Below are 14,734 nucleotides of genomic sequence, written 5' to 3' on the forward strand. Positions count from 1 at the left end.
AGTTCCAACACCTGGTTGTCCTGGAAGGAATGGGGTTTGATTTGGAGACAGAGGTGTGGTGGATAAAGATGGAATTTGAAAGGGAGGGAAGACCTAGGTAGAGGCCCAACCCATTGATGAGGCCACACCAGTATCTGGAGAAGAGGACGCAGAAAGGTAAGAGGGTGCCAAGCAAGCACCCTACACCCAGCCTGGAAAACTAACCCTGCTGTCAGAGAAGGGAAGGAACCCTCCTCTGGACTCCAATGAAGAGTGCCTCCCTCTCAAGTTCAATACTTCTGACTACTAACAGTTTTAAGATTTGGTTAAACTATGGATTTATAATGTATTTAAGAACAAGCCTGGGGACTTAACCATAGTAGTTTCTAAATTTGGTTTTGCTAAACTTCTTGTTAACAGTATAATCATACCTAAAAGTGCTCATAAGTGTACAGCTTGATGAATTTTCACAAGCTGAACATACCCATGTGACCAGTACCCAGATCAAGAGAATATTACCAGCTCCCCAGAAATACCCATGGTGTCCTCATCCAGCCATTATCCCCTCCCAAGGTAACCACTATCTTGTCTTTTAACAGCTAAGCAGCATTTGTCTCTTTCTGCATTCTACAAATGGAACTGCAGCAAGAGTCGAGTCTGGCTTCCATCACTCCGAATTTGTGAGATTCATCCATCTATTTTTGTAACTATGGAATGTTATTAATACTGTAATTATGTAGAAGTTTATTCTCTTTTTTTAATAATGAGCAATATGATCAAGAGAGTCACAGCCAAGGCTAGGGAGCTTTAGCATGAATAAGGAAGATAAACGTAGATAATACACTTGAAATAATTATAAGTGTTATATGTATATGTATGTGTGTATACAGCCAAGGATATACCTACCAGCCAGCAAATACCAAAGCTGGAGTAAAGATAGCCTGAAAATAAATTTAAAATTAACACCAAAATGGCAAGAGTGCTCAAATGATGTACATCATTAACTGAACTCTTGGTCCGGCCATGAGCATTCCGGCCTTTGGCTTGGAGACCGGGGGCCGTGTTTCCATCTAGTAGTGAACAGGAGGGAGCGCCGCCACCTGCCGCCACGGCCCCGGGCATCCTCACTGCTGGGCAGGGCACTCACCGCTCAGCAGCTCTACCTGATGGGGCCATCCCAGCCGCATGGCCCCACCTCCAGCGAAGCTGTCCTGCCCAGAGGACAGCGGGTAACTTCAGGCAGACTTTTCAGCCTCGTTATTTTTCAGAGAGAGCTATCTTCAGATGTCCTAGTGCGGATCTCCTATGATACCCTATTTGATACTGACTTCTCCTCCTTCCATCAGTATCTATTTTCTTCCACGCCTGTATGTTTGTTGGGGGTCAGGGTTTACTATGAGAACTTATTTCCCGTTAACCAGTTCCTGCTATTTTTCCTTCTCTCCATTCTCCTCCTGTTAAGCCACATGCATTTAGAAAATACGTATCTCCTTATCTCATCTTTTTCACAACAAATTTGCAAACACCAGGCTTGTGAACAAACATTTCTTGCCCCTGCCTAACACCCACCTGACCCCACCCCACCCATCTCTGTTTGCCCCCAAACATCCCAGCCATGAGGGAAACCAGCTAAAAGGCTGGCTGCAGCCAATTCTGCTGAGAAAAACACACTGGCCCTTCTCTAGAAGACTCATGGCTCTTCTGAAATCAACACTAAAATATGCTGTCTGTGATTTTCAAGCTATTCTGGGACTTAGTTCTAGACAAGTGCCTCAGGGGCCACTGAGAAGCAAGAGGAAGGTTCCAGGCCATACATCAGCCAGATTAGTTTCACTCTTACCTGTTTTATGTAGTGGGATTCTGTGTAACATTTTTTTGGTGGAACAGTTACAAGGAGAGAAGAGAGAAGAAAGGTTTAAAACTTCCTGACCTAGACAAAACTCGGGGCAATGTGTGTGTGATTCGTTAGTTTCCCAGGAACTCCTGAGGTTTTGACTTGAAAAACTCACAGTATTCACCCGGAGTCGTGACCTTTGTGAAAGCACCATGGGGGCCCGTGCCAACACTTGTGTACGGAGTGACCAAAAACTCATAGGAGGATTCCGGCTGCAGGTTCTCCATGACAAGTGTCTTTTGTTCCGGGTCACTGATTACGTATTTGCAACATACTGAATCATCTGTAAATAAAAAATGTTTCTTTCAAGAAAAATTAGAATGTGATAAGCCCTTTCGATAGAGCTAGGCACTAATAATCTTGTTGACTCAGCACTGTCAACATTTTTAAATCAACCAAAAATTAAATCATAGTTTAATTACACTATGGATATCAGTAAACTCTTCAGGAGCCGGCAAGCAAAGCAAAATAATCCACTAAACCAGGGATGTTGATGGTCCAGGGAAAGGCACACAAATTGGCCAGAGACAGTTAAAACTTAGAAAAAGGTGTTGGCAAGAAAGTTTCCTAAGTGCCAAGTTTTCTTAAGGAGCTGATAGTAAGTCAAGTGGCTTTTCAAAATACTGGGCCATGTTGTTTTTCAAAATAAGTTAAAATACTTGCCCCCATCATCTTGTCCACTACCTAGTTTGAGAACATCATTTGATCATCAAAGCCTGTGAGAACAGAATTCAGCCTGGCCACAGAGATAGCAGCCTTCTCAGTGATTTTTCTTGAATAGGGAGACGTTGGAAAAGTTAACAAGAAACGTCACCTGAAAGTACTGCCTTTTCGAATCCTGGGTGGCACTGCTTCGCCTTGGATTTCATATAGACATAGTAACCTCGTATAAAACCAGGTTCGGATTCAGTGGCGTAATCTTTCCAACTCAGAGTGACGGAGTGGGATGTCAAATTACTCATGACTGCTTGAGGGCTGACTGAAGGAGCTAGGAATGGAAGGTGGGTAAGAGTCATGATTTGGAAGTATTTTCAGAGCATTCATGTAAACTAAAAGAAACAGCCAATTCTGGAGACTGTAGTAGTTTATGCCAAGATAAGGAGGTTTATCTTTTTCTCTGGAGAATTTATGCTTTGATATTGGGAGAGCTGGGAAGGAACTGAGCAGTCTTCTTGATCAAGCCTTGCCTTTCACAGATGAAGACATGGATGCCAGAAGAGGCTTAATAGTTTGCACAAAGTCACAGCGCAAGAAATAGAATAAAAGCTTTCTTAGACTTCATTCTGTTCTTGAATTCTAAATAGTATTTGAAAGCAGACCTGACCAGAGAATTGAAAAATGGATTTGAAGAACTCAAACTCCCAGGTTGTGACAATGCAAAGTTGCCCAAGTGTCACGAAAAAAAATCTAGGATTGTTTATTCTGAAGGCTTCCCTGAGCCTGTTTCACCACACATGTTTGTGCACACCTGGTATGTGACTCACAATACCAACACTACACACCTCCTGCCTGTCTCGGACAGCACCCATCAAGTGGAGAGCCCCCAAGAGTTGATCTGATTCATGCAAGACAATCAAGGGCCCAGGTGCCATCTTTCAGCAGGTGTGAGACTGGATGCCAGGAAGGTTAATAAGCCACCACATGGGAGGGTCAAAGCTCCCCTACATTGCTGGGGGAATCATGGTAAAATTTCTGGGGAGTGATTTCCGGTATATACCAGTCATATTTAAAAATTATAAATGAGAGGAGAACCAAGATGGTGGTGTGAGTAGAGCAGCAAATATATTTTTGTAAATACAACAAATACAACTAATCCTAAAAGAGAGACCAGAAGACACAGGACAACATCCAGACCACATCCACACCTGCAAGAACCCAGCGCCTCACAAAGGGGGTAAGATACAAGCCGCGGCCCGGCGGGACCCGAGCGCCCCTCACCCCAGCTCCCGGGCGGGAGGAGAGGAGTCGGAGTGGGGAGGGAGAGGGAGCCCAGGACTGCTAATCACCCAGCCCTAGCCATCCACCCTGGAGCGCAGACACAGTGCATGCACGGGGTCCTGGATACTAGGGAAACAGGACAGTAAGACCTGTGAGCGGGTCCCTGCAGCTGGCGCCCTGGGGACAAAGAAAAGCGAGTGCTTTTTGGAAGTCTTAAAGGGACAGGGACCCCACAGCTGGACAAAGTGCCCTGAGACACTTAGCCCAGCAGCTGCGAACCTCAGGGAGCTCTGGGTGCCCGAACCTCCGCAGCACAGCTTGGAGGCCCCTCACTGTGATAAACAACCTCCTGCCTGTTCCCCCTCCGATGTGGCTCTGCCATATTGGAGGAGAAGCCTGAGGCCGGCCACGCCCACAGCAACTGCAACGCTAAACTCCCATAGCGGCTGGGCAAGATCAGAAGCCCCGTCTGCACGCAGCTGCCCAGCACAAGCCGCTAGAGGCTGCTATTCTCCCAGGAGAGGAAGGCCATAAAGTGGCAAGAAGGGACTTTCTCTTACCCAACACACACGCCAGCTCCCCACAAATATATCTATCGCGATGAAAAGGCAGAAGAAATTGATACAGACCAAGATCACAGAGGCACACCCTGAGAAGGAGATAGACCTAACCAGTCTTCCTGAAAAAGAATTAAAAATAAAGCTTATAGCCACGCTGATGGAGATGCAGAGAAATATGCAAGAGCTAAGGGATGAAGTCCAGAGGGAGATTACAGAAATGAAACAATCTCTGGAAGGATTTATAAACAGAATGGAGAAGATGCAAGAGGCCATTGATGGAATAGAAACCAGAGAATAGGAACACATAGAAGCTGACGCAGAGAGAGAGAAAAGGATCTTCAGGAATGAAACAATATTAAGAGAACTGTGTGACCAATCCAAAAGGAACAATATCCACATTATAGGGGTACCAGAAGAAGAAGAGAGAGAAAAAGGAATAGGAAGAGTATTTGAAGAAATAATTGCTGAAAACTTCCCCAAACTGGGGGAGGAAATAATTGATCAGACCATGGAAGTGTACAGAACTCCCAACAGAAAGGACCCAAGGAGGACAACACCAAGACACATAATAATTAAAATGGCAAAGATCAAGAACAAGGACAGAGTTTTGAAGGCAGCTAGAGAGAGGAAAAAGGTCACCTACAAAGGAAAACCCATCAGGCTGGCATCAGACTTCCCAACAGAAACCTTACAGGCCAGAAGAGAATGGCATGATATACTTAATGCAATGAAAGAGAAGGGCCTTGAACCAAGAATATTGTATCCAGCACGACTATCATTTAAATATGAAGGAGGGATTAAACAATTCCCAGACAAGCAAAAATTGAGGGAATTTGCCTCCCACAAACCACCTCTACAGGGTATTTTAGAGGGACTGCTCTAGATGGGAGCACTTCTAAAACTAAATAAATGTCACCAGAGAAAATAAAATCACAGCAAAGAAAGCAGACCAACCAAATACTAACTAAAGGCAAAGAATAAAATCAACTACCCACAAAAGCAGTTAAAGGAAGCACAAAAGAGCACAGAACAAAAACAACCAACATATAAAGAATGGAGGAGGAGGAATAAGAAGGGAGAAAAATAAAGAGTGAACAGACAGTGTCTAAAATAGCTCAATAAGTGAGTTAAGTTGGACAGTAAGATACTAAAGAAGCTAACCTTGAACCTTTGGCAACCACAAATCTAAAGCCTGCAATGGCAATAAGTACATATCTTTCAATAATCACCCTAAATGTAAATGGACTGAATGCACCAATCAAAAGACACAGAATAATAGAATGGATAAAAAAAGCAAGACCCATCTCTATGCTGCTTACAAGAGACTCACCTCAAACCCAAAGACTATAAGAAAAAAAGAAAGACTGAAGGAACAAAACAGCAGCAGAATCATAGAACCTAAGAATGGACTAACAGTTACCAAAGGGAAAGGGACTGGGGAGAAAGGGAGGGAAAGGAGGGATAAGGATGGGGAAAAAGAAAGGGGGCCTTACGATTAGCATGTATAATCTGTGTGGGGGGCATGGGGAGGGCTGTGCAACACAGAGAAGACAAGTAGTGATTCTACAGCATCTTACTACGCTGATGGACAGTGACTGTAATGGGGTTTGTGGGGGGGGATTTGGTGAAGGGGGGACCCTAGTAAACATAATATTCTTCATGTAATTGTAGATTAATGACAACAAAATAAATAAATTAATTAATAAAAAATTATAAATGAAAAACTAAGGTTCAAACGTTACGACTCAAGTATTCTACCTCTAGGATGTCATTTAAAAACTATTATCATGGATGAGGACAAAGATTTAGCTAAAATGATGGTGATTCAGAGCATAAGACTGCCAGAGGAAAAAAGAGAGCTTGAGCACTGGCGACTGAAAAATACCTGCAGATGGATTTTGTAGTTGAAAACCACTGTAATCACCTTAAAGGTCCAACAGGTGATTTGACATATGCAAACAATGAAGCTCTTTGCAATGATATGGTTAATATTTAGTGACGTGAGTCAAAAAAGCACTTTACAAACTGCATAGAGTAAGAGCCCATTTTTATTTAAAAGTATGTATCTGTACAGAGAAAGGACGTGGATATACATCAAATATTAACTGAGTATTTGCCTTTGGGTGGTATTTAGCAATGAGCTTTTTTTCTTTTGCATAACATAAATCATCTTTAGCGACAATATTTTACATTTGAATGATAAAAAAATAATTTTTAGAAATCCAATTACCAGAATAAATAGAACACTGAAAATTAGGAAAGGTGTTGAAATCTTCTCAAACCCAGAGCTAGGAGTCTTTGGATTTTTCTGAACAAGACTAGCCATGAACACATTAAATGCTTTAAACTTACCCAGTTCCTGGGAGTATCCTGTTTTTTTCTCTAGTAAATAAGCAATCCTTTTTGTAGAGATGCCATAAACTCTGAAGTTGTATCGGACCCCTGGTCTAAAAGCATCTGGAGAAGAAGAATCAACACATTTTCAGTAACACAGAATGGTATTATTCTCTTTATTTCTGGAAAGGAAGAGAATGAAAAGTGAATTGGGGCCCCCTTAATAATTTCCTTCTCAGGATTCCAGCACTTCCGCTTCGCCGTCTGCTGTCAAGCCTTGGACTTCTCCATTGTTTCTAGTGAAGCCTGCAAGAGCTGCCCTCTACATCGCCCTCATCCACGTGCATGAAACTGGGTGCAGAATTTGACCAGACACAGAAAACCATTTTAAAGTTTCTGTTGACTCCAAGTGACTTGTCCTCTCCTCATGAAAGCCAAGCATGTGGAAGGATTTGCTTCCACGTCTTCCCTTTCCCTGCACGCCTGCGCCTCTGCAGTCTGCCTTCAGCACCTGCCCTGCCACTGCACTGCTCCAGCCAGGACAGCCTTGCCTCCCTGATCACCAAGGGCAGCTGAATGCCTTCCACAGGCCTCTCTCACCTCACGGACCCAGACAATTCCAGCGTCTGTACCTTGAGCCCAGCAGATGGCAACACCAATCCCCTGCTCAAGCCGCAAACCCAGGTTCCTTTGACTCTGCTAAAATAGCAACTTTAAATTACAAATCCAACGTGGGAGGCAAGAGATCAGGTTCTATAGATTCCACTGAAATTGAAGGAGTTGATGATCAACTCCCATCAACTCTGTACTGATCATCTGCCAAATCCATAAACTTCTTCACTTCAGTAAAAGCTCTCTGTTCCTCTGCCATTTACTTGAGATCACCGAACTAGAGGAATGAATTCATGAAAACCTAGCCCAGCCTTAGGTCCAGATGATCTCTGTAAAAGCAGATTTAAAGGTCAAATCCTGCAAAATGTGGACTCCTAGCACCCATGCTGGATTTGTAATTTCACAATAATTAGTTTAGCACAAAGGATTGTTAAGATGGTCCAGAAAGCCTAGCTGAACTTCCTGCAAGGTGGGTGGAGTAGGAGAGTGGTGTGGACAGTTCTTACCTGAGCTAATCATTGTACTGGTGGTATTGGGACCTAGGTTTTCCCACTGGAGATCACACAGTGGGTCCCAGGGGTGGTCACACCACTCCACAAGGTAGTCTAGGACATCTCCGGATTGGGGTTTCCACGACAGAGAGAATCCATCCTCTGTGCCTTTAACTCTTTCTTCTTCAACCTCTTCTGTACATGACAAATACAGCAGAGCTTCAGATGTATACATTTTTAAAAGTGTTTAAAAAAGAAAAATCCAAACTGGCATTGCAGCTAATAGTTACAAGTCCTACCACTTCAATGGCTACCAGAGCTTGGGCAGACGGGGAGAGGTGGGGTTTTCTTAGGTGTTTTCCTGCCTCTCACTTCCCAGCAGATACCCACATCTGTCCTTCAGATGCCTCTTGTCCTGACCTGAGACCCAACCAGACTTCAGCCCCTAAAACAGGGGTCAGCAAATTACTGCCAGCAGAACAAACCCAGCCTCTGAACCTTGTTTTTAGGACCCTTGAGCTAAGGATGGGTTTAAGATTTTTAAAAAGTTTTAAAAAAACCCAAAATATAGAATAGAAAATGGAGCTGCAAAGCCTAAAATATTTACTATCTATCCTTCTACCCAAAAAGTTGCAGAACCTTGAGCTAGAACTATGTCTGGTACTTGACCTGCTTTCAAAAAATATCTGTTGAATGAATGAATAACGCAGTTTAATTCCGCCACATAATGCCAGCTGCCCCTGAACTAGTTACTACTTCTGAGATGTCAGGGTTAGAGACTGGGGTCAAAACCAAAAACACCACCAAAAATTCCAGTATGTCCTAAGCTGGATCACAGAAGGGTGTGCACACTACTCATGAGCAAAGCTGCTGCCTCAGTGTACTTTATATGCAAGGTTACTTTTCCCTAAGGTCAGGAAATTGGAAAAAAGTGGTATGATCCCCGTGCACTATCCATTCTACTGATTTCTAGTTCCCCCTAGACTTTATGGGACAAGAATTCCTCTTCTTTCCTCAAGGCTGACTTCACAACCTACCACTGTTCATAGGACACAAATCCTAGCTGGCTACTGGAGTGAAAGCATACCCAGATCAAGCCATGGGCCTGCAAGTAATTGCTCAGAAAGGCAATGAAGGAGGAGCAGACATTGCATGGTACAGATGTACACTAAAAATTTACTCATTGTTTATCTGTAATTCAAATTTAACTGGGCATCGTGTATTTTATCTGGCAATCATAATTACAGCTGAACATCAATGTGAAAGCATGGTGTTATTATTTATTTTAGGGCATGAAGTTATTATTCAGATGGGGACACCCAAAGGAATATGTAGCTCTAGGTGTAAGGCAAAGGGTTCCCCAAGAAGACCTTTTTATATTCTACCTATATGGCTTCTCTGTCTTCTTCCATCAATGAAACAAATCTCTTTCACATTGAAGATGAAATTTTTCACTTACTCACATTAGCTAAAATTTAATCCCAAATTTGGAATCATAACTCTTATCAAGCTGCTTTAAAATTTCAAATAAGTTTTAAAGAGTGGAGATAGAGGGAAGAAGAAAGGAAATTTCTTTTTCAGTCACTCACACTCTAGTATGATTTAGCTTAACCATATAGATCTGTCTATAGCACATCAGTGACTTTATCTACTCTAATGATTTAAGAACATGTGCCACTTAAGGAAGGCTGGATAGAGCCTCCTGGGATGGTAACGGGGTCTGAAGGCAGGAGATGGGGAAGGAAGTTATGGTGGGAACCCACAGATAGAGAACCCAAAACAGATAATAGTGCTCAGCAATGTTTGGACAGGCCTCATGTGAGGCAGCCTATCTTTTTGCCTGTCAGCTCCTCCAGGGTGAATGAAATGCCCACTTTTCCTGTTCTGGTCCTAAATACAACTGTTCTACTTCCCTCTCTAATACAGTTCTTGACAAGCAAAAGTTACGTTAAATAACTCCTTCATTTTTCTTGTGCAACAATCCTAACTTCTATTTCTTACTTGACACACTGGATAGTTCTTAAAAAAATTAACTAGTCACCACCAACCCCTATCTAGCCCACTTAATCCAAATTTAAGCCTAACTCTTGAATGATAGGTACAATACAACCTTCCATAACCATTAGCAGGTCTGAAAATTTAATAGCAGCAACTGAAGGTGACATTATTACAAGGTTCATGAATATGAACAACTATATTGTGTCCAAGTGTTCACTGTCTCACAATGTGTTACTGTGTGTGTGTTGGGCCAGGGGGAAACAGCATATCCAACCTCTTTACACAGCTCCCCAAAAGGAAATTAACATCACTACTAAGGGATTAGCCAGTTATCATCTTTGATGCTACAGCTTCAGCAAACTTGTCTTGAAAGATGATGACAGTTCTTACGATCTGTGGAAATGCTAATGGGCTCTTCATAGGTAACAAAGACAGACAAAATATTTTACAATAATAAATGTGACTCATATTTCATAAGCTACAAAGCACATTGATACCAACTCTAACTCTCAGTTAAGACTGTTGATGTTCCATTTACATGAGTAAATTTGCAGTAATTTTCCAAGTTTGGGTCTGAGCTATTTCTGAAATTTCTTCCCTCCCACACTGAGGAAAACAGTCCTAGGAAACCACTTGACACACTTGGACCAAAAGAAAAGGACTAACAGTGTTTGGCAACTAGACATTTTGTCTCCCTAAGTTACTGTTTTTCCAACTTATCTATCTGTATCAAATGACACCATCAACATTTTTTTTCCTAGCGAATAAAAACAAAATGAAACAAAACTCACTGTTTCCAAGGTCTCCAGGAATAACAATTACTGAAGCAGGAGAGGTGCCCACACTGTTATTAGCTGTGATGTGGATTTGGTAAGAACCCTCGTCAAGGGTTAGTTCTGTGCCATTGGCCGGAGCAGGAATGGAGAGAAGCTTTGACTTGGATGGTTCTCCTAGGTTTTCTATAACTACATTATAGAACAGAATCTTCCCGTTGGCATGCCATTTTGGTAGTGGCTGAAAAAATATATTGATGATCATGTCAAAAGAGACTCCTCTGCAAGGAGTTTGCATCATTACTTTTTCATCTTTTCTCAGTTACCTTATACACACCCCCTTCCCCAGCAAATTAAAGCCATTTAATAGAGACAATAACCCTCTAAACCAAGCCTGAAATCAGGCATTCTGCTCTAACTACAGTTGAGCGGAGAACAGGACAGACAGTACCCCTGGTGTATGCAGCCCAGACCTAAGAACTGGCTGGAAGTGGCTGTTTGCTGGGGTGTAGACAGACCCTGGACATACAGCCTGGTGTGGCCACATGTGAGTGCACAGGGCTCCTTGTGGAGAGGGCAGAAAAGCAGGGCAGGCAGTGGCCAGGACCAACTCTCCCAGCATGGCCAGCACAGCTGGGGAATCAGAGTGGTGGACACAAACCTGGCTTTCCAGGTGCTCTTGAAGGCATATTAGTCTAGGGAGAAGGACAAAGTATATTCTGTATTACAGTTTTTTAGCTTGACTCACAACTTTCAGACATAAATACTATGAGTATTTAAATATTTACACCTTTTGACTACAGTATGTGCTTCTCCACCTATTCTGGGCCCTGCAAAAGTTAGGGGCAGGCTGAGAAGGAGGTACAGAGGTGCAGGCTCTAAGAGTGAGAACTGGCTGTCCATGTGATGGGTTGTCAAGGAAGGAGCAGTCCGAGCATTTGGGACAAGGTTGTGGAGCCGGGATTCCTCCACTGGGTAAGACCTTCAACCAGGTTCAGGTTAAGATCCTTCCCAATTGGAAGGGCTGCACCAATATCCAATTTTACAACGGAAGACATAGTGCCAAACAACTGTCTTTTTGAATCCATGACTCTTACCTTCCAGAATAAAGTCACCATATGACATCCTGGCACTGACTTCACCTTTCTCCAGACATCAGGAGCCTCTGAGGGGGCTGAAATTAATGAAACACAAGCTTTGTGTCACAATATGTATGTAGAATAATACATTCAACCTTTTTCTAGTTCAGTCAATAAGGTGACAGTGACCTGTCCTAGCTGAGGCTTGCCTCTCTTTCACTCTCTGTGACTTCTACCCTCCTTGTCTGTGGCCACACTGTTCACTCCCAGGTGGACACTGTAGGTGCTTCACAAAAGGTCTGCTGCTTCTGAACAAGACATCAAACTGCAAGGCCTTATGAACATCAAGCTGGAGCTTCTGGAAGCCACCAAATAATTTTGGAATCATTCACCAGTTAGACCAATTCTAGGAAATATTTCCTATGTTAGGAATTTCTAGACCAGAGCAACACCATTGTCATCGCCTTGCATTTGCAAAGGTTGTAATGAAGGTGCCCAGAGAGCCCTGGGGGTGGGCACACTCCTCCCCAAGTTCGCTGGCCCGCTCGCTGGAGTCCCGGCCTGGGAGCCCCTCCTTGCCGCCCCCACTGGGAGGGCCATATCACTTCCCATTGCCCTGGCTCTTGGCTCAGCCTCTTGTGCACAAGCAGGGCACCTGGCCCCTGTCTCTCAGCACTCTGATGTAGAAGCTGTGAGCTTCCTTGTCTTTCTCACAGGTAAGGTGTAGGACAAGTGATTTGATTCAAAATATTTCTGTGCAAGAAGAATTGCTTTGGAACATAACACCAAGATTTGGCTCTCTGTTTTATAAAAATAGAGTTTACTGTCCCCAATAATTGAAATGGAAGTCAGGCCTCTGTTCTTTTAGTTGCTGACAGTTTCTCCTCAACTTAAAGGAACCATATGTTTTTTTTAATCTATGGGAGGCAGATTTCAGTTTGCTAATAAATAAGCCATTGGAGGAGCTAGTATTAAATAAAAACTTACTGCAATACTCGGGAACAACCTGGGACTTGAATCTCAATGCAACATCTTCAGCTGGTTTATAAATTAGTGTTTGTGAGGAAAGCACACAGTGTATAGAATGCAGTGACTGTGTTCTCTATTGAGGTCATTATAATTTCTAGCATGGTATCATTGAACTCTGCTCACTATGATTATACTTAAAAATGATCATAATGCACATGAATAGTGAATTTTCCAGCATTAAGCAAAGTGTTATCAGAGGTTAAAAACGTATATATCTATAGATTGATCATCAGTAGATTCATCTCATTTTCCTGTAACCATCAAAGCAAAATTTAAGTATTTTCAGATTGATTATACTATAAAGTAAATGCAATTTGCTAAAAACTCTGTCCTTTGGCCATTTTCCTGTTGCACTTAATAATGTTGGAATAACTTTGCAAAAAAAAGTTAAAAACCCAGAGCCAAGCAGTATATTAAAGTAAAAATTCTTCCATGAATCACAACTGAGGCATGTACTGCATTACTCTCAGGGACAGGGCTTTCTGCGGCAGGGATGGCTGAGGAGTCTACTCCCTTAGGAAAAATGACTGGAGCCTCAGTGGAGGCAGAGAGGGATGTGAGGATGGCAGGAATGCCAGACAAGGAGAATAGGCCTCCTGAGTGCAATTGGTGCCCAACCCGTGTCCAGATTCTGATACACTGCCCTCACCACCCCCGTTAGAGGTACTGCTTTACAATGGCCCCCTAAGCAGAAACAGAAAGGGCCCTGCCAGCCTACAAACACAAACCGTAGGATGGGGTAGCATAAAACAAGTATATACAATCCTTCCTTCGGCAGTAAAGTAGCCAGGGATTGGATCAACAAGACCTCAAGGTTGGAGTAACACTGCCAAGAGACAGCATACAGAATCCAGGCCTGGCTCAGAGTGTCGCTCTGGGGTCAGGTGGCCTGGGTATGAGTGGGGGTAACGGGTCAGCCAACTGAATTACTTACGCTCTCTGTGCCTCAAGTTTCTCATCTATATACAGAGAGGATAATAATAGTCCCTATTCCATGCTCTGAGAATTAAAAGGTAAAAACACAGCAAGTACTTTGAGCTATGGTTGGCACATACTAAACACTTAATAAATGTTAACTGCTGTTACTATTGTTGTTATGTCTGCCATTCATTAACTTTGAAACTAGGCATGTATCTCCAATATATGGGCCCAAGTTGCTTCATCTATAACCTGGGCAACAATATTTTATTATCTCAAATTGGAAGGAAGTCAAAGCAGGGCTGGGCCGTCTAGTTTACCGAGGCCTATTTGAGCTCAAACATAGTGTTTGGGAGAAAAGCTCTGTTCAGTCAATATTCAGGAAACTACCACTGAAAGCATGATAGGCCCCAGTTTGCTGTGCTGAACAAATGACTTAACAATATATGTTTCTAACTAACATTACATTTCAAATGCATTTCCAAATGCCATTACATTTATCCCCAGTCCTGAATTAAAAGTATATATTAATTTACACAGCCCCACATCCAGCGAGAATCCAGCAATACCAGTAGCTTAGAAACTATTTTGGCAAAACCAAAGATGAGAGAGAAAATGCGCAACAGAAATAACACTGATGGCAAATATTTAAGGTGGATGTCTTCCCACTCCTATCTAATCAGGCATTTAATTCATTTTTTTAAAAAAGACAGTATCCAGCTTCAAAACCTCTCGGGGAAGCCAACCCAACTCCCATGAGTCAGTTTAGATCCTTGAGTTAAACGATATGGAGCTGAACATACCAGCTTCAGAGGTGATGAGGTTTTGACCAGTCCATTCACTCCATTTCCAGAAGTGGTTGGCATTAGCACAGCGCACCCGAGTCACATACTTTGTATCAGGCTTCAGTTCACTTAAGAGGTACTCACCATTCACCTTGATGGAAACATTGTGTTGCTTAAAAAAAAACAAAGACCACAGGTATTAGTGGGCATACTTCGTTGCAAAGCCAGTCATGATGTGGCACCTTCTGATTTGGGGTAAGACTAGTTTTCCTTGGCAAAATAAATGTCTAAGCCCATCTGCCCAACTGTAAAAGTTTATGACTTATTTCATGGATTTTTTAAAA

At 42.7% G+C, this 14,734-nt stretch overlaps 1 protein-coding gene across 11 annotated transcripts in view; it reads right to left on the minus strand.

The window, feature by feature from the left end:
* OSMR (oncostatin M receptor) overlaps positions 1-14,734 on the minus strand; it is a 66,429-nt gene that overhangs the window by 14,042 nt on the left and 37,653 nt on the right. For 9 of the 11 annotated variants that reach the window (XR_012131514.1, XR_012131513.1, XM_017667579.3 and 6 more), the window contains 7 exons: positions 14,409-14,562; positions 11,677-11,753; positions 10,598-10,820; positions 7,824-8,003; positions 6,724-6,828; positions 2,688-2,861; positions 1,989-2,156 (listed from right to left, as the gene is read on the minus strand). Coding sequence is in view for 9 of the 11 variants with exons in the window: in XM_017667579.3 (XP_017523068.1) it covers positions 1,989-2,156; positions 2,688-2,861; positions 6,724-6,828; positions 7,824-8,003; positions 10,598-10,820; positions 11,677-11,753; positions 14,409-14,562 (1,081 nt within the window). In the remaining 2 variants the exon portion in view is untranslated. The remainder of the gene's footprint in view (positions 1-1,988; positions 2,157-2,687; positions 2,862-6,723; positions 6,829-7,823; positions 8,004-10,597; positions 10,821-11,676; positions 11,754-14,408; positions 14,563-14,734) is intronic. The other 2 variants (XM_017667580.3, XM_037002376.2) reach the window with 2 other exon arrangements.

This window comes from Manis javanica, chromosome 1 (assembly GCF_040802235.1).
Source record: "Manis javanica isolate MJ-LG chromosome 1, MJ_LKY, whole genome shotgun sequence".
Classification (NCBI taxonomy): domain Eukaryota; kingdom Metazoa; phylum Chordata; class Mammalia; order Pholidota; family Manidae; genus Manis; species Manis javanica.